Below are 20,797 nucleotides of genomic sequence, written 5' to 3' on the forward strand. Positions count from 1 at the left end.
AGAAACACAACTGGTGCCTCATCAGCAGGCAATGCTGCTCTCTTCAGCTGCTCCCACAGAGCTCCAAGCCTCTCTTGTGTAATGCATTAGGGCTGCCAGTCACAGCCTTTAGTCCTTATCAATATCAGTAGAAGATAAAACAGTGTTAAAACACTGCAAAGGACAAGTTAGAATATTCCTGACTTTTAGAATGAAGATTGAGTTTTCAAGGCATCTTAGAGAAAAGATGCTCTTTAAAATACTGCAGAATACAATAGGTACCTGATCTCAACTCCTGCTGACTGATTTTAGATTGGCTACGATCAGGTTAAATTACTCTGAATCTCAAGGCTGCTGCTGAGATCAGACAACCTCACTATAATCAGTTGTCTGTTTCATGTTCTCTTTCCAGCCAACATTGAAATAATCCTCATTTTTCCTGTCAAACTGAAAAGGGAACTGGAATAGAAAAATTAACATTTCTAGTCATACTGCAATAGCAAGGAGTTGCTTGATAATTCAGTGTTATAGTAAAAATGGTGAGGTAATGAATAACATACTTTTAATTATTAAAGATGCAGTTTGTTATTTTGGATATTTAAGACGGGATGAGGAAAATGCAATTCACAGCTTAAAGGCACGGCTCTCTTGAGGGAAGATGCAATCAGCTGGCAGGAAACAAGGCCCCCATTTGCAATATGCACAAGAACAATCATTTAATAATTCACAATGAATGACAGGAGAGGCAGGTCTCAGGGCCAGCAGAACTTGTCCTAGATAATTCTTTTAAAATCTCCACAGTTAATATCATTAAAACTGAATAGTTCTTATGTGTTTAATGAACTCAATTTCCCTTCTTTTCCTTTCAGGTTTTTCTTGAAGTTTATAAATATTATAGGATGCAATTTCAAAATGAATTAGATTTAGAGAGCTACTAGAAACTAAAGTAACTGGAGCAGTATCTGCTATTTTTGAATCTTTGTAATGTTTATGTACATGCATGGATGACTAGGCTTTAAAAATAAAGCCAGAATAGGCTTTATTCTTGGGCAGAATAGTGTTACTTCTTAACAGTGCAGAGCAACACTGAACTGCGCTTAGACCCTGAACACAAGGGCAGGTGGAGAGACATGTCCTGGGGAAATTACCTCCCATTTTAAATGTAAAGAGAGTCTTAGGAAAATTACCTGAACAAGCCACCAGAATTGCCCCTTACATGAAGCGCCACTAGATTTATAGTTACCACTGCTGAGCCAGACCTCCGTTTTATTATATATTCTCCCAGTAAGAAAAGTATCACAAACTACACCACCAAGCCCATGTCCTACAGCACACCTGTGTGCAAGCTCATCTCCTGGTTGTCCTGCCATTAAGCACTGATGAAATCCAGCCCTGCATAGCCTGTGAGAAGTGACAGAATCACTAAAAAGAACCAATGCAGGATAACAATATAAAAATTACTAAAAAAGGCGAACAAGCCCTGAGAATTCCAACCTGCTGAGCAGAGGTCTGAAAACACATCCCTGAATTTTTGAAGCTGGAAGTGTTACATAGAGACAAACTAGACAGCCAGAATCTAGGACAGGGTACGTACTTCAAAACCAAGTCATCTTAAGGACATATTTAAACTGTTTAACTATCAAGAGAACTGAAATCTGGAAATGAAGCACGGTGATGCTCAGCACAACAGTGTGCCAGCACTTGGAGCTACCTGGAAATCAGAAAGGATCTGCAAAGCCCAAGGACTTTACTGTATAGTGTGGTGTATTAGGACAGCACAGGCATCTAAGGGTGAAATTTGAACTTCTTAGACCTTCAAAATGCCTTAAGTTTTAAAAGCAATCTTAAGGATGTAGCACTTCAGCACCAGGCCTGTGCTGTGCCTCCTTTCTGGGTAAAGAACTGACAGCACAGAGCCTGCATATGTGCTCCCTCTCCACACTTCCCAGCACAGCTCCAGAGAGCTCCAGTTCTCAGGCAACTTGAGCAGCATCATTCTGAGCAGAGCAGAGCAGCTGGGCTCCTTACATCCCCCACATGGCCCTCTAAAGATCCATCAGCCACACAGAGCCAGTTCCCAGCTATTCTCCCTTGCCTGCTCCTAAATTCAAAGGGGCAAATCTGTCATTTTCCAACCAAAGCTGGATCTGGCTTCTCCCCCAGTATTACCAAGAGCATGGAGCAGAAGCCTTCTCTTCTCCCTGTTCCATAACACAAGAACAGGGAGACATTTAGCAAAATTGAAGGGCAGAAAATTCAAAACTGATTAAAGAAATAATGTTCTCATACCACATGGAGTGTGAAACTCAGAATGCTGGCAGGGCTGAGCTCGCTTAGATTTGAAGAGGGAATAGGGCATGTTTATGGATGACAAATTCCCTGTTTACAATCATTGCAATAAAGAGTTTGGAAGAGAATAAAAAACCTCTTGCTTGAAAACATGAATGACTTCATGAGTAGGAGAAAAACACATCTGCAGGAGGAAGGAGGTTATGTCCCATCTGTCTCATAGGAGATGTTTGACTCAAAATTCATCTAAAAATGTAGAGGTACCAGTGCTGACTGCTTTTGTGACAGGTAGTGGATTATAGGGACCACCAAACTGATTAATTTCCTATATTCATGTGTTCTTATTTCCAGATCCCCAAGTCTGAGGGCTTTTGAATGAACATGGGCTCACTGACTGGCAACAGGAAAATTAACTATGAATCTATCAAAGGTCCACTGAGCCTCTATTCCATGTCTCCTTTCCAGTCTCACTTCCTCAATTTACTTGTATTACTGGTCATGATCCAGAAGAGTGGTATACTCTGTTAGTGCTTGTGGCTAGGAAGTGATGAAGCAAAGTATCTGCAGGTACTTTCAGTCTCATAATGATTTCATTATACCTGCGGAAGCATATCTTTTAAATCAATACTTACTGGGTCACCTCCAGAAGCAAATGAGATGGACTGCATGTGATGGTTGGCAATAATCTGAAAAGCATGACAAACTAGTTAAACATGCTCATGTGCCACACACTTAGCAAACAGCAGAGCATATATCTTCATAGAGCAAGCAATTACATTTATGACAACCCAATCCATTAATACATGCACATATCATTTGTGAAGGAAGGAGATAAAAATAGGAATATTTTTGAGACTACCCATTCATGCTTAGTAATATCTAGATCCCTGAGTAATCTTCCTTAAAGGGTTTTTAGAATTAATTCAACCAACTTCTAACCTGGTCTGTACAAAGCTCAATGAGACCTTGAAAAGGAAATAACTGGAGACACTGGATGCATTTACAAAGTCTTCAGATATTAATTAATTTAAAAATTACCAACAATTTTATTTAAATGCTTGGTATTTAAATGCAATGATGGTGTTTTTACAGCCAGATCCCACTGATACTCTGATCATATTCTCTGTCAACATTAGCACCAAACTGTTACCTGATTGAAATGTCACTAGTCAATGCAAGCACCAGCTTTTCTTGGTTTCAAACACTGTTTCATCTCTGGAGACAAACTGTTCTTTAGTATAAAATCAAGTGCAATAGATTATGCAGATGTCAACACAATGAAATGCGGTGCCAGCACAAGAATAGAATAAATAGGATTTTCCATTTGCAATGATCTCTTAGTTAAAGACCTAGAAAGAATTTCAAAACAGTGTCTTGCATGCCCATGTGTGTGGTGACCGGACACATCAGTCTGTTTGGAAGGACATCTGTCCAGCCAGCTTTGAGTCCTGTTACAAGCAGGAACAGGTTAAAAGGTCCACACTTTGGCTGCCAACCCCAGTTTCAACTGCTGGGGGGAAGCCCTTTGCTGCTGTACCTGAAATGAAAGGAAACCTGGTGCAATAAACTTACTCCTCTTAGCAAAGGGGTCCAAGGCATCTCTGTGCTGCAGGCAAACCCCCACTACCATTTCAGCATGGCATCAGCTCAGTGCAGCGATTCCTCAGGGCCAGCGAGCCAAAACTACCTCCCTGATGGTCCCCGCTCCAACTTGGACTGAAACCCTGCAGGCCCAGGGCAAGATTGTGCTGGAAGCTGAAGCCAACAGCTGACAGAAGAATTAGGTGGGCAGGACAAAGCTCCTCAGCTCAACTGCCAAGAAGGGAACACATCCCAGTTCCAGGGCAGATTCAGGCTCTCAGGAACACATCTCTATGGAGCCCAGAGACTTTGCATAGTATAACTGCCTATGCACATATATTACCCAGCTATAAAACAGCTTTGAATGACACCAGAGCCAAGCTCTGATTCATTATTTATACCAAAAATTTTTTCTCTAGGACTTTTCAGAAACTTGTCAGGACTAGCGCTTTTTTATTAGGCACCATACAGGCAGAGAAACAGTTTGCCAAGTGCTTAAGGATCCCTCCCTATGGAAGACACCATCATAAACAGAAAAGGGCATGTGCTGCATGTCCAATTCCTCCACAGTGCTCTCATTTTTAAATTCAGAGGCATCACGTAATTCAGCTTTACTAGCACAAGACAATTAAAGGATAATGCTTTCCCTTCAAAGCACCCAGCCTTTTCTTCAGAAGCTATGAAAGGAGGAGAATACAGGAGCATGGAGAAAAGGACACTGATTTATATGTATCCTACCTGCTGCGTGTCAACATTAATCAAAGTGAGGCTGCTTGTTGAAATGGTCAGCTTTATATTCACACCAGAAAACTGAAGGTTACTTTTGCCAAGTACAGAAGATAGAAACTTCACTGGAGGCTATGAACAAAGAAAAACAGAAAGAGGCTGTCAGCCGAGTCTGTCAGGGGCAGAAACATGTCAAAATCAAGTGGTTTTCACAATATCTTGTTGAGAAATTCAGTGGAGCAAGGATAAAGGCTTGATCAAATGTAAATAGATTTTCTAACAAATATCAGCTTTGAATACAATACTTGTAAGCATGGGTTTATGTCAATAATGGGGAAAAAAGTTTTTAAACAAAATCCCAGTGAGCCAAATGTTATAGCTGCCTCAGTAAATCAGAATGTGTAATTTTTCTGCTGAACTCTGTTTCATTTCCTGGGCATAAAGCGTTTCTGAGCAAATCAAGAAAATCTCTCATGTATTCATTTTTCAGCAAGTTCATTCCTCCCAGGCCCCACAGTTACAGAAGTGGATCAATAAGTTCCATTGGACATGACCCAACAGCAGCCACTGACATTGGCGCTCATTACATCCCGGTTACTTAACAAGTGATCTGCCCATTAAACATTGCCATTTCAGTTGTGTTTCATTTTTTATATATATAAATAAGCAAACAGGAAATCCTCCAGTGAATGAGCTCCCTTTTGCTAAACAAACCCTCTGACATTTTACCAAACAGAACCTAAAACCTGTAAAGCACCGAGCGCTGCATAGGCTGGTAGGAGCAGGAACTCTGGGCAAAGCATTAATCCTGAAGAAAATAGGGTAGGACATGTGCTCAGCCCCAAACCAAGCAGGCTGAACACCCTGCTGCAAATGCTTTCATGTTATACTGAGTTCAGATGGATTAATGTGCACTGTATCCAGCATGGACTGAAGCCTGTTAGAATCAGGTATCCACCTTACCAAAAGCAGATGCAGAAAATTAATTGTTCAGTTAAAACAGTATTTACCTTCCGCTTTTTTATAGCTCCATTTGTACCTGACACAGCTTCACACAGCCGGCTTATTGCTTCCCTGCAAATAGAAAAACACAGCACAAACTCTGGGATCATTTCACATGCATCATCTGTAACAGGGCCAGCAACTCTGCAATTTATTGTTATCGTCCCACTTAATAAACACTTTAATCTTCTGGAAGGTCTTTCACAGCTGTTTTTCTTTCTCTTTCCTCCCACTGTTAAAGAAAAAACAACCTATTTAACAAGATACAGTGATTCAGCAGCCTGGTTTGGGTTGATTCTTTTTCTTCATAAAACACATCAGTTTCACCTAGTGACAATTTGTTCTTTAAAAAAAACCTCAACTAAGCACAAGAAACTCAAACAACCTAATGCCTTCAAATCCTTTTTCTCAGTACAGTTGATAGGTCTTTTGCTTAGCAGGGAGTATCCCCTCACTCCCTTAATCCTTATTTAGAGCAGGGCATGCTGAGTGTGCTCAGCTGGGTGGCCTGATTGCCTTTCTGGTGCTTGGGGTTCCTCTTTCCTAAAGAGAAAAAAAGTGAGGGGGGAAAAGGCAGTGTAATGAGCTTCTGCAGTTCTTCAAGTCTGAGGTCTCAGTTCATATCTTTCCATTTCTGGCAGGTATTTTCTAAACCAGATGTTCTTGCCAGCCACCCACTCTTCTCTATAGGCGCCTCTCAGTTAGGGAAGCAGAAAGGTAAGGCATAAAGCACTCAGTGTTTATTGGTCTATATCAAAGACAGCTAAATCACACACTTAGTACACTATAGTGGCCCACTGCACCTATTTTCTATGCTTGAACAAAGAAAATTCAGATACATTCTCATGCAGGTGACTGGTTTGAACATACAGTGAAGCACTCGATTGTTCTGATCGAGGTTAGCACAACAGCTGCAAAAGCACCTTTTGCTGGCAATCACAGGCTTTCCCTTACTGATACTTATTGTTTTGAAGTCAATGGAAAAATGGTGGCTTACAGGCTGGGATGTGCTTAGCACATTTCCTTAACCTTGCCTGGACATCCCCTTCTGAGCCACAGCTCCCATGGGATCTCTCCCTCTGCCCTGGCCCTCTGCTGCACCACCGTCACCTAGTCACCCTCTCAGGCTTTGGTTCCCTCACTGGGTGATTCCATTTTGAGGCCATAGCCTCAGCCTTTCTCTCATGGCTGAATTAGGACTTGGGCATTCAAGGGCTGGGATTTTGTTTTGTTCTTAAAGGGAAGGGGATTAATTTATTTAAGCTATTCGATTATTATCCAAAGAGCTAATAAAGAAACAAGCTAGTTAGGAAAGTTTGTCTATTTTCAGATCAGTGCATGGGAGGAACATGCCACGGGGCTTCATTTCCTGAGAAGGTTTGGTTCAGAAGAGCTGAAAAATATCAGGAGACTGCACAATGACAGGATGCTCCAGGCAGGTATTTCCAGTGAAGCAGAGGTGCCCTGGGGAGGAGCGTGGTCTGCCCAGGACTCTGCATCATGCCCAGGGAGCGGATTAGACAGCAGGTAAAGCCAGCACAGTGCCAGTGAACCGCAGCATCGCTGCTGCCTCCTGCTCAGCACCCTACGGACATTGCTATGCTGATGGGCTATGTGCTTAAAGCACTGAAGACAGTGATGCTACATCAAGTCTTCCTTCCAGAGAACATCCTGAGAAAGTCAACCTGGAGACTGTCAAATGAATGGAGACCTCACCCATGGTAAAATAATACAAATTTAATTAAAATGTTCTGAGTGAAAAAGCAGGGAAGAGGAGGAGTCTTATGGTGACCTCCACAAGATGTGTCAGAAACACAGCCTTTTAAACATTGCCTTTCTTCAGCCTTTTAAACAAATCCCCTACAGAGCTGAAAAGACAGTTTTGAAGTGAATTCCTGATATCTGTGCTGTTTAGCTCAAAAAAGGAAATAAAGGAAATAAACCAGGGAAAGGCATCCTGCAGGATGATCTCGCAGATTCCAACAATCAGCTTGGAAAATGAGAGCTCATCTTCTCATTCAATATTAACGGAAATTAAAATCAGAGCCAAGACATTAAGGCTACTTGGAGCCTATAAGTCTAGCTCTACCTAGAAAGAAAACCAGATACAGAATAAATTGGAAAACCAGGGAAGTCATCTGTTTTGGTGTCAAATGAATTCTCACACACTTTAGGCAGCCCATATAGAATAAGGAGTTGTAGGCAAAGTTGCCAGCATTGGAACCCATTCTTGTACAAGCCAATGACTGCCCACTTCACCACACTCTGAAGCACTTGTCCTCCAAACAGAAACCAAAAATTAGGCAAATTGTTTCTACTTAATAGTTCCTTTTTGGTAGGGGAAATCACAGAAACCAAAAAAGTAGGCAAATCGTTTCTACTTAATAGTTCCTTTTTGGTAGGGGAAATCACCTTCTCACAGACATTTCTTGCAGCGTACCTCTGCCTGGTTTTCCAGGTGATCTAACAAACCTCAACTATTACTTTAAAGGTGTGAAAAGCAGCAGTTTGGTAACACCTTGCTGCTACAACTGAACACTCCCGACCTTCAGTTATTTCCACGGAGCAGGCAGACCTGAAGTAGAAACTGGTACATTAGGAAGAAAAGAAACTCTGGATATGTCTACAACAAATTGGAATAGGATTTATGTAGAATCTGTGCTTTTTTGCCGGAAAAAACCTCTATTAATTCATTCTTACGGCATTCACTTTCAAACAGTTGCTCAGGCAAGTCTCTGCTTTTAGATCTGCAGCATGGCATATACCTGTGCAAGGCTGACATAGTTAATCGCCTTGTTCCTGGATGAAAGGGCAACCTTATGGGTTCTGGCATTTGCTTGTCCCTTTGGTATCTTCCAAATCTGAGGCAGTAGCAGAAAAAGTGGCCTTGTTATTCCACTCATGTTGCTGCTTTTTCTTTCTTTTCTCCTTGTCATTCATCCCAAAACAAAAAAATTGGGATTTTTATTTGTTTTCCTTTTAAATCGCCCTGAATGAGATAACTCCACTTGCAGACTCTGCAGCAGCAATTCCCAACCCTGGGAGCCACACAATGGATTGGGAGAGCTGTGAGGAATTTAAATAGTTCTTGTAGTTTAAGGCAAAGAAAACCCTGCTCCTCAACTCCTCAGGCATCTTCTGCCATTTGAAGTAGAGTCTCTGTCAGTCGGTCCTGCAGTGCCCACACAATTACATAAACCGGCCATTGTTTCATTGACACAGTTTTCACTTTCTGTAGAATGGAAGAGTTCTCTTCACCATCCTGAAGAATATTCCTCTGAAGCATGCTGGTCCCTGGGCTGTCACCAGCAGCAGACCTACTGCAGAGCCAGAGGTCCCACTCCTGGCCCCAGCAGATGCCCATCCATTGCAGGGGGAGTTTCCCAAGGGCTATTCTGCTGGGCACCAGTTCAGTGAGGATCCAGGCTGGCACAGCTCCCTGGGGACACGTCTATGGGATCCAGGAGGTGGGATGAGGAAGGAGGACTACCTCCTTTTGAGTGGGACACCAAGACTCCTGAGCACACAGCTGTAAGCAGCTCCCCAGTTCCTGGGCAAGACGTACTGAAGCAGGACAGTGCCACAGCCCCTACATGGCTGGGTCCTGTGGGAGCCAACAGCACAGGGAACTCTTGCTTTCTGCCAAAAACCGTGTGCAGCCCCCAGCCCCGCAGGGCAGTGCTCCCTCTGCCCGCTGGTTCGCAGCAGCCACCCAGCCAGGATGCAGATGCTTGGCAAGGGCTCAGCAAGCTCTGGGGCAGGAGGGAGCGACAAGGACAGCCCCATTTTTGGCATCCATAAGTGTTTGGATCAGCTCTCATCGGTACAGTTTACAGGTTTACTCTGGGTCTGCACCTCTGCAGTGAAACCTGCAGCCAGCACTCCTCCCTGCTCCTCTGCAAGCGTGCACATGCAGGAAGGAGCCTCACTGGCAGTAACAGTGAGCCACTTTGTTTATTGTTCCCCCAAATGAGAGTAAAAGAAGAGAGATGGGCTGATGTAAGCAAGTAAGCATGCTGTTGAAGATTTGCTTTTAAGCATCTAGGGCTCTGCCTACACTATCTAACAGAAAGGGATTGTGTGGCTCAACAAAGTTGAAATTAATCTTCTAAACAAAGTCAGCCTTCTTCCACCAGCCCACCCCAGCAGCACATTTCAGATGCCCTTCGCCCCTCAGTGCCCAACCATTTTCAAGTTTATGCCCTGATCTGAGATACAGAGTCCCTTTTCCCATAAATGCCCGAATAGAGTGACTAATAATAAGCTTGATTTAACCAAAGTGGGAGATGTGCAAGAGGAAAAGAGTTGAAAGGCTGGACAAGGGAAGTGCACAACCCAGCAAAGACAGAACCTATCACAGAACAAGCCCAAATACGTTTTGTACTGAGGACAGCAAGCAAATCACATTTATGGGAGACCATTAAAAAAAAAATACAAAGCCTTTCAAGCAGAGGAACCTGTTACCCTCATTGTGATTTCCAGATGTTACTCTTGTCATCTACATGGAATTTGAAATCACAGGTTTCTGCAAAATGGGAGGGATGTCCTAAGAGCACGCGAGTTGGGTCACAGGCAGGCAATGGCAGAGCTGGAAGGGAAACCTGCTGCAGTGAAATCTCCTCTGCCAGCTGCCTCACCTCACAGCCATGAGGGCTGAGGATAAAAAGCACTTCAGTGCTGGGCCCTTCCCTTGCTATGCTGCAGTCAGTCCGCCTGATGGCCATACAGTATCTCTGCACCCCATGGTCATTCATAGCACTGGAGAGGCTATTTTCTGCCTTCCCCAGCCCTGTGCCTGGTAAGCAACTGAAAATGCAAGTCCAGCAAGAAACAGAAAATAAATCCTCCATGCTCATCTCTTTTGACTCCTCACTAATGGCACTTTGGCAAACAGGAGTTTGTTGATCTTTCCAACATTCATAAGGGGGTAGGTAAATAAGACTAAGAATGCACATACACCTAAAGCAAGGCAGGGAGCAGACATAATCGGAGACCCTTTCCACATCACTTTAAAACAGAAGATGCCTCTTTGTTTAGTGAAATGCCATTGGAGTAAAAATATTTTTTACCCCCAGTACAAGTAACAAAGATGATTATATGGGATCATTTCCAATAACTCTGTGGTTGGTGCATTGTGCATGCTGTCTATAAACTTACTCCCCTGGGAGAACAATAGGGGAATAATCAGTGTTATCTTCACTCCAGTCAGCTTGTAATCGATCAAACTTTAAAGTTTGCGTGCATGAGCTCAGCACTTCAGCATTCAGTTTGCAAACAGTTTAAGTTTTGAATTTCTCATGCACAAAACAGCCCATTAAGGTCAGCACTGGCATATTTTTTAGATGATGGAAATATTCCCATTGTTAAGTTTTCACATAGCTCTGGTTAACAAAACCTTGCTAATTTGGGCCAAATTTAAGGTGGCAAGCTCTTGTCACACAGTAATTCATACTCATTATTTTCCAGACAGACCATCCAATACATACTTCTGTGTCTTGCAATCAGGAGATCACCTTGCTCTTTGGCTGAGGCTGTTGAAGAAAACAGGCTGTTGAATGCTCCAGGCTGATTACTTTGAGTAAGCGTACTACATGGCTCTTTTTGATTGGTAAACACCCAGGCTGAGGGAAAGATATTTGTACCTAGGCACTTCTCCATATACACATGCAGGAACTGGGTGAGTGTGTGCTTATGCTGATTGTAAATGTCAACAACCACTGGTTTTAAATACAAAACCAATTGGGCAGCTTTCGAGTGCAGTATACAGGCATTTAAGGAATCAATTTTTTCTGTTTCTTCCTTTTAGCTGGTAAGTCTGGGAGCCAATAGGTAGCAAAGTAACACTTATCTCTTCATGTTCCTTTCCTTTCTCCACAATTTCTTTGATACAAACACTTGAGGAAGCAAAAGAGCATCTGTAAATCATCCACCAGCAGGAAGGAAGAGTTGGGCAGGCACAGGAAGCCTCAACCACACTCCTGGCATCCTCAGCATGAACCATGCCAGAAAAATAGCTGAGGGGAGGAGGGAACATGTCTAAAGCCAGGCCAAAATACTCTGCACCCACCCACCCCTCCAAAAAGCCTTTGCAGGTGCTGGGATGCTGGGTGGTTGCTGGGGCTGCTCAACAGGGCACTAGTCCTGGCTGCTGGACTGTGAGTACGTCCCAGCCACACGCAGCGCTCCAAGATGGAAAGAGGGTGCTTATTTTGACAACTTAAAACACTCCTGCACTGACAGACTTACAAGGATCAACTTAAAAATAAAACTGGGCTTTTCTGCTCCTGACAGGACATTTCAGCAGCCCCCTGGGTGCATATACTGATAATCTACAGCCAGCAGCAATCTGCAACAGAAGTTGCAAACTTCACTAAAGACCACAAAAATCTCATATTTAAACCATATTCAGTTGTTTCTGAGAGTGAAACATTAATCTATTTTTGATTTGCAGGCTGGAAACTTAGGCCTGCAGTAATGGCTGTATTTCAACATGTTTTCCTTGTGACTCCACTGAGCCTGGCCTTGGTGCGGATGGGGTCAAGCAATGTCATAACATCTGATAAAAACTCACTAGAGGACCTTGCTGGACTGAGGGACCGATGGCACTTTCTGTATCAGGTGTGAAGCAGAGTGGCAGGGAGGCTTGTGAGCACCCAGGCTCGCTCTCTCGGCCACCCTGTGCCTTGGGTGAGCTGTGCGGGCAGAGCTGAGCCCAGGTGCGCGGACTGGCTGCTGCCAGTATCCAGGTAGCTGGGGATGTCTGCACTGTGCTGCGGCTGCAGGGGGAGGCTCACTTCACCCAGAACAAGAAGTGAGAGAGAAATGAGGTCTGTGGCTGAAACAATTCCTCTTCTGGTGCAAAAAGCCTATTGTAATGATCAAATAATTCAAATCATCACTTGGGACAAAAAAAAAAAAAAAAAAACAAAACCAAAACATGCAAACTCCTATTCAAAGTGTCTCAGAGCTTGGCATGCACCCTTGGCTCCATACAGAAATCAGTGCTCGGCTTTTTCACTCTTGGGCTGAATTTTAGTTTGATACCACCCACCTGGTGACTTGCGTTCGTGTGCCAAAGTCCAGGGACCTCATTGACTGCAGCACTTCTATGCAGCCCATGTACTAGGGAGAACAGAGACACAGAGAAAGGAGGGCTTTGTTAATATCTAGCATATAGGTAAGAGGAGGCTACAGAAAGAAACAAATGTGATTTTAGTCCACTAAGTATATGCAGAACCACGGTCTAAATGGAAAAATCAAATCAGCCATCCTAAAGCTGCTTCCTAAATAGATTTATTTACTGAAAAGTGTAGAGAAGAGCAATAAAGATACCAGTGGTTTCAACAATGAAGCATAAAGAAACGTAAAGCCTGCTGGGGACACAAAATCCAATAATTCTTTTTTCCAGTTCTGCTTATTCTCGGTGATTAGCCTGTGGCACTAAGCTGGATCGAATACATGCACATTAGAGAGAAATTCCCCCTGGAGCAGAGGGCCTCTGGAAGCCACGCAGGACCAATGCATTCAGAGCCTCTGTGCTGAAGAGCTGAATGTCCCTTCAGAGCAGTGGGAGGCATTGCTAGGCATGAAGAAAACCACTGGCTCCATGCTGCTGCACATCTGATGACAAATAACCTCTGCAGAAGATGAAGGAAGTAGAGCTGCAATTGCAGCTCATAGCAACAGCTCTTAAGAGCCTGCACTATTAACTGACCTGCTTGAAATTAGAGGCTGACTCCCACATTTCTGTTGCATGGGACAGAGCTGAAGGCTTTTTCTGTACTTGTTTGGGATCTGCATATGTCTAATTTTCAGAAACATCAAGAATGTGATGGCATGTCAGCCCACAGACTCCTTTGATGTTATATACTAACCTATGGAACACTTTCATTTCAATGAAGTGTGCTAGGATATGTCTATCCACTGAGTTTACCTCTCCCAAAACATATTCCTAATTCCTTCAGCATATCTGTTGATACCAGTCTTTTTGCTGTTGAAGCACTCAGACATCTCCCCATTTCACAAGGCTGGCAGAGGTCTGGGTCTCTCTGCATCCCCCTCTTCCACAATGAATTCTCCCAGAGGGAAAAGGGATTTCAGGAGCATCCTGCAGTGCTCGCATGGGCTGCAGGGACAGGCTGCCCGTGCAGCCTTCTCCTGCAGGAAGTCAAAGCCTCTGGGATACAGCAGACAACCTGGAAATCCCAGGCAGGGACATGCATGCTCTGTCCTCTTGCTTCGAATAGACAGAGGAAAGGTACCGTATTTACCTCCTCTGCCTCACTTTGCCTGTGAATTGATTTTTCTGCTGGGCCATTCAAAGGGGGATGGATTTTGGTATCTCTTTCAGCTTTGGAGTCACTCAGAAATGAAAGTGTATGTTAAAAACAGAACGTTATGTGTGCAGTCAAGCAGGGATTCCACAACAATTGTATTTCCCTATTTTGGTTTCCTTCCAGATAGCAATGTAACCCCTGGGAGAACTCCAGAATTAGGTCAGAGACCTGGAAGGACATCAATAAGAATCTGAAGGGTTAGCAGAACTGCTTCCCTAATGAACATTTAATGACTTTGAGATCTCTCTTACTTGTTAAAGATATTCCTGCTTAATGGGAGCAAAGCAAATATGCAAAATATGTCTAGAGCCTCAGCTTGTAGCACAGCAGTGACCTCTGATCCTATGGTATGAGGTCAAACATCCTGTGAGCTGGTTGGCTGCTCCCCTATCCTTGAAAAAGGAAGATTCAGAGGAGTAGGTGAGTCATACGCTGATAAGTGAGTCCCCACTGCATCCTGAACAGATGCGTGGGAAGCTACTCTAAGCAAAGATGAAAAATCAATATTAGGTTTTTGCATAAGTGACCCTGAGTGAAGCTGAACTTATCAATGATTCACAAAAGACCTTTTTTTTTGTCTTTAAAAGCCTGAGTAGGGAAGTACATTAACATGGCACCTCACTGCATCCCTCATTTATTCTAGCTGCTGTTGGTTATCCAGACCAGCACAGTTAGTAATGGCTGAACCTTCACATCTCAGCAGGAGGGTACAGAGAACCAGCAGAGCCCAGGGCAGGGGGACCTGCGGGACTGAGGCAGAGGAAGTCAGGGTCACAGAGCTGCAGAGGAGCCCATGGAGCACATAAAAGGACAATGGGGTACCAGAAGCCTATTCAAAAAACCAAAAGACAGTCTCCAAGGGAGAAAAAACAATGAACAAATAAACAAGGAAAAGATTAACCCCTCCATAGCCGAGTCTGACAAGAGGTGTAGGAAAGAAAGGGGAAGGCAGCAGACAAGGACAATGTCAGTCTCAGAGACTTCTTGTGTGCCCAGTACTCCAGGAGAGGAAGCCACAGCAAGGCACAACCTTTGTCCCAGCCCAAGCCGTCTGCTGGGTGTCTCTGTGACATGGTGATAGAGATATCAAGGGTTCAGGGGTGGTGTCCAAGGGGTAGCTTTGTCTTCCAAAGAGGGAGCACAACTTGGCTTCAATGAGCTGCTGAGGAAAGCTGGGGAAGCTGGACACAGGCACAAGGGTGCTGTAACCTGCCCAGGACAACAAGCACAGATACAACTGCAGAATTCAGCCATTCAGCTACCTATAATAAAATAAAATGCCAGCACTGAAACAAGCTGAGTGCTGAAAACTTGACGTCGCCAATGAAAGCGGATGCTGGGCCCACTGATCTGCTGGCAGCAGGATGGAAAGCTCCTGCCAGGACGAGCAACAGCTCTCAAGAGGGACAGGAGAGACTCACTGGCCCTGCTGGAAAGGGAACTGCTCCTCAAATGGCGACATGGGCAAAGCTGTCCCCTGTCTCCCTGCACAGGGCTGGGGAGGGCATCAGCACCAGGTTCTGCTTCATCTCTTGGTGTTTGTATCCTGAGGGTGATCTGAGGCTGGCTGCTTTTTCCCCTCGTGGGAGACAGCAGGGTGGTTACTGAAGATGCACACATCTTTTCACATCTATTTACAAGAGATGATGGCGAGTGACTACAAACAGGATGAGGGACTGTGTGGGAGGAGATGTGAAGGCACTAGGCAGAGCCCATGTGAATAAGCTTTTCAGGCACCCTCTAATCCAGACCCACGTCTCATTTCATTCCCTGCCATAACACAGTTAGTGGCTTCAGCTTGAATGACAGCCAGTGATTCACCCACAGGAATCATAGAATCATTTAGGTTGGAAAAGACCTTTAAGATCATTTAGTCCAATCATTAACCCAGCACTGCCAAGTCCAGCACTAAACCATGTCCCTAAGTGCCACGTCTACCTAATTTTTTACATGTCTTTTAAATACCTCCAGAGATGTCGACTCCACCACTTCCCTGGACAGCCTGTTGCAGTGCTTGGCAACCCTGTCCGGGAAAAAAAGTTTCCTGATACCTAATCTAAACCTCCCCTGGTGCAACTCGAGGCCATTTCTTCTTGTCCTGTCACATGCTACTTGGGAGAAAAGATCAAGGCACACCTCACTACAGCCTCCTTTCAGGTACTTGTAGAGAGCAACAAGGTCTCACCTGAGCCTCCTTTTCTCCAGAATAAACAACCCCAGTTCCCTCAGCTGCTCCCCATCACACTTGTGCTCCAGACCCTCCACCAGTTTCATTACCCTTCTCTGGACCCACTCCAGCATCTCAGTGTCTGTCTTGTAGTGAGGGGCTCAAGGATAAGTGCCTCTTGCAATATTCTTCAGGTTTGTCACAGCTATAACGGACACTGGCAGGACACACGAGTGCTGTGGCTATTATGGACACTGTTTAGAGACAACCTGAGCTCTGGATGGCAGCATTGTGGGAAGGCATGTAGCAGGTAGAACATGAACAAGGACAAGGTAAATGTCCATCTTGTAAATCCTGCAGCAAACTGCATACAAAGTATGTTTTGAAAGGTAACAGTGTGGGGATCAGAGCTGCCCAGGCTCTTATTGAGTATTAATACTCAGGCTCTCTGTTATTTTCACAAGCATCTCAGGGAACAGCTGCTGCTATGTGTCTTGGCTTCCTCACCAGAGCCCAGGTGACACACAGCTGTGACACAGGTGCCCTGTCACCACCAGTCACACAGCCAAAGCTGATTTCCCCAAGCATCACCTTCCTATACCAACCTCAGAAAGGCAATTCCTGCCTCAACTCCAGCTTCTGCCTTAAGGCATTTCATTACTTCACCATATTATTGCCTTTAAAATAACTGTGGATCCTCTCCACATAAGTGCCAAATCCTCTTCAGACTCCAATTAAGCTTTTAGGGCCAAAAATCTTCGGCAGCAGCAGTTCATGTAAGATAGACCTGACTTTCCTCGTAAAATGGTCTCTGTGGAGATCCCAGCCATCCCATACCTTAACAGGGCACACGAAGCTTCACAGGGATAGGGAGCGTCTCCAAATGCCAAAGAAAGAAGGGCAAAGGCCAGGGGGTAAGGATTGGGAGCAGCTCCCACAGTTGCTCGGCCCCTCAATGTCTCAGCCCCTCTTTGCCTCCAGGCAAGACCTTCCCCCTGCACCATGCTGCAGCCTTGTGCCCCTGGCTGCTTCCAAACCCTTCTGAGGCTTCATCACCACCTCCCAGAGAAGCCTCGTGGTCCCTGAGGAAATGAGCACCTTGCCCATGCTCTGATGCTGAAGCCCCCAAACCCCCAGGCTGCGTATTTACCAACCTGCTTGTAATTAAAAGTTGAAAAAACCAACCAAGAGATTGGCCAGGACACATCAGCAATGCTGTTGCAGCTCTCCTGGGGCTGGCTCTTGCAGGCACACAGATGCAGGAGCAACAGTAGAGGGAAGATGCAGGAAAACAACATTTCCCTGTTGTGCTGGGAGGCTCCTGCCAGTGACCCCCCCCTTCAGAGACATTCCCAGTGAAATGGGCTGATTCCAAAAAAACCATACTGCAAGCTCACTATGAGGCTGGTAAGGCCCTGGCACAGGTTGCCCAGAGAAGTTGTGGCTACCCCATCCCTGGCAGTGTTCAAGGCCAGGCTGGACAGGGCTTGAAGCAACCTGCTGTAGTAGAAGGTGTCCCTGCCCATGGCAGGGGGTTGGAACTGGATGAGCTTTAAAGTCCCTTCCAACCCAAACCATTCTGTGATTCTATGAAATACAACCTGGGGAGCAGCAGGAGGTGATGAGCCCTTCCCCATTTCATACAACCTTCCCATCAAGTCTTTCTCTTTTTCTGTTCTTTCTTGCTCATGTGCTCCCCGGTGGGTGACACCTCGGTGCTTCTTGCTGTCAGCACCAGGCCACAAACAGAAACCTGGGAAATTCCCCCAGGGTTTCATCATCTCTTCCTCTTGTCAAAAACTGAATCCTTTAAGTGTGCCTCTGGCATTAGCATTCTAGTACTTGAATCTCTATAGGTACCTCAAGATCTTACTCATGAGCTGCGCTGCACTGGCAGCACAGGAGGCAGATCCTGTGCGGTGGGCACTGGGCATCACAACACCATCCACCAGCACAGGTCTTCTGCGAGCTGGCCAAGAATGAAGCACCTGGAGTTGTGGTGGCCCCTGCACTGCCACCTTAAGCCACAGCCTACATGCTCATTCATCTATCTTAGCAGTTTGCTGGTGTCAAAATCTCAACTGCTCACATTAGTACTAGAATTTAAAGAAAAGAGAACATACATATTGTGCTCCTCCTCCCTCCACCTGCTGCATCCCAAGTGAATGTTCCAGGCTTCCCGTGGCTCCACTCACAGCAGCTGGTGCCATGCTGGGACACCATCACTTTTCAGCCAACATCCCATCAAACCAGCTGTGCTATCACTGCTGGATGCCAGGCAAACATCTCATTCCTGCCTGGGGAAATGTGAACACGGCTATTTCCCCAGGTAACTCTTCCCCCTCTGGCTTGCCTGCCCTCCTGCTACATTTGGAAAGTGATTGACTGATTCTTCTTGGCCTTGCACCTTCCTTTAGGCTTTCCTGCTTGCAAAACATCACAAAGGAAACACAGATTTTGCAAGTCTTATAGCTCTTTTACTCCTGCTGGCACACTTTGATACCTCTTTTACACCAAACAGAGCTTACACACACACACACACATACTCTTAGCACTCTGCCTGCAGCCCACCAGGAGAAATAGATGTTGGTTAATAATCCCCTGTACAGCTGGCTCCTGCGGACCGCCTTGTATGTCAGGGACAGGCATGAGGACTATGAGAGCTGCAGGAGCTCTTAGCCATTACATGAGTATTTCTGAAGCAGGTTTAGACTGCTTTCTCTGCCATTTCCCCATGGTCTGCACTGGCTCCCTCCATGCAAGCAGAGGGCTGGTTTTGCCTGGGATTGCTTTTGGCAGATGAAACATAAGCACTAAAACGTACAGGGTCAGAGGTTCAGAGCATAGGGAAGGAAGCAAAGACTAGCAAATGGTGAGGTTTGGCCATAGAAAATGAGAGGAAAAGAAAATAAGAAAGCTGCCAGGTGTGGCAGGTGTGGAGGGAGCAAAAGCAGAGTCTCCTCTCAGCCAGACTACTAATTACAAGATGATACCCATCAACCCCAGCTCACAACATGACAAATACCAGGAAAGGCTATTTCAGGGTGTCTTCTGCAGAAACACGCAAGGGTTTCTGTACATCATCGTTATCAAGAAAATCAGCCCCACAGCATCAGAGGAGGGCAGCACTGGGATCCTGCCTGCGCACCTCCCAAGGCAGGAGGTGTAGGGGAGAGGTGCTGCAAGCAGCAGCAGTGGTCCCAACATGTCTCCTACACCCTCCACGACAAATATGACAGTGGCATGGACCAGCCTGCACCTTGTGCCTGGGAGCTGCTGTGTAAGGTATGGGAAGCCCTTTTCATGGGCCTCCTTCTCTCTCCAATATGCATTTCAGGCCAGAGTAACCCCTGTTTGAATTGCAGCTCAGCTGTACTCCTCAGAGAATCTAAAGATAGTCTTTTGGAAATGGATGTTGTATTACCTCTGGGAGTGCCTGTGGCCCTTTTAACTCCCTCTGTTAGACACCACAGCCCTACATACACCAGGAAACACATGGGAGAAGTCAGTGGTTCGGGGCACTGACTTCAGGATTGAGAACATGGAGGTTACCCTGCAGCCACCTGAGCAGTTTGCCCTGTCAGAGAACGGAAACCCTGTGAGAAGTACTCACCCGCACACTGTAGGTTGTTCCCGGCTCCCCCACGCTTTCACGGCTGTGTGCAAGGCTCCTGTCTTGCCTGCCCAAGGGAGCGGCCTCGTCTGCTGCCCCCACGGCGCAGTCACCCGCTGCCTTTGGGATTAGGGCCAGCCTGTCCAGGTCAGGCTGTGGGTAAGAGGCTGACAGGCAGCTGATCTCAGGAGAGGTTGGGCTGCTCGGGATGGTAACGCACTCCGTGAGTTTAATCCTTGGCACCTCTTTCATTCCCAGGCAGAAGCTTTTCAGCCCCGGTAGATTTGACGGGTTGGCAAGTTTAATGTTAGCCATGCGGGGGATCAGCGTGCACAGGGTGCTGCAGGTGTCCTGTGGCCCCAAGGAGGCATCTTCAGCCAGTAAATTAGGTGATGAAGAATGGGAAGAGGAGGAAGAACCTTTAATATTTAAAGACGTATTTTGCGTACCTTCATCAAGAGATGTTATCGAGTCATTCCTGAATCGGCTGTACTTAGCTCTGTGCAGCATTCCTGGATATCGGAATAACCCTACATACAGGACGTGTCCACCGAGGCTCTGCTGGCTGCGTTCTCTCATAGCCTTGGCAGGTCTGTAACTGGATAGTCTTGCATAAATTGGCTCTTGTAGATAAATTATACGGAAATCAGGCAAGTCAAACAATTTTAAAAACAGAAACCTATTGGATGTTGTTACTGACTCCCTCTTGAGTGGTTCATTTTCCTCAATGGACAAGGTTTAAAACTGAATGGACATCTGGTATTTTGCAAACAGTAATAAAAGCAGCACACAGGAAAGCACATCAGTGGTACAGCAGCTTAAGCCGAAGAGCCACTACCCAAACTTGCCTTCATTTCTGCCTCACGCCAGGCATTAGATCCCACCTAGCTCTGAGGACTCACAGTTGGAGCATCGTCAATCGCGGAGTCCTGGCTGCAGCAAAAGCTCAACCTTTTTCCACGCAAAGCAGAAGAAGAGAGAGCTAAGATCTCCAGCACAGACCGGGAAGAGCCCCGTGAGGTGCCCAGCTCTCGGCATTCCCACCGCCGGCTGCCCCGGAGGCGAAGAGCATCCCTGCGCCGCGCCGCTCCTCCCGCCGTCAGG

The 20,797-nt window shown here is 45.6% G+C and overlaps 1 protein-coding gene across 1 annotated transcript in view; it reads right to left on the reverse strand.

Annotated features, from left to right (window-relative positions):
* SHC4 (SHC adaptor protein 4) overlaps positions 1 to 20,272 on the reverse strand; it is a gene marked incomplete at both ends in the record, with an annotated part of 31,079 nt that extends 10,807 nt beyond the window's left edge. The window contains 5 exons of the mRNA XM_080626095.1: positions 2,901 to 2,954; positions 4,588 to 4,707; positions 5,586 to 5,649; positions 12,629 to 12,699; positions 19,694 to 20,272. Coding sequence (XP_080482221.1) covers positions 2,901 to 2,954; positions 4,588 to 4,707; positions 5,586 to 5,649; positions 12,629 to 12,699; positions 19,694 to 20,272 — 888 coding nt within the window. The remainder of the gene's footprint in view (positions 1 to 2,900; positions 2,955 to 4,587; positions 4,708 to 5,585; positions 5,650 to 12,628; positions 12,700 to 19,693) is intronic.
* Positions 20,273 to 20,797: the final 525 nt, after the last annotated feature.

The sequence above is a fragment of the Psittacula echo genome (genome assembly GCF_963264785.1).
Source record: "Psittacula echo genome assembly, chromosome: 10".
Classification (NCBI taxonomy): Eukaryota; Metazoa; Chordata; class Aves; order Psittaciformes; family Psittacidae; genus Psittacula; species Psittacula echo.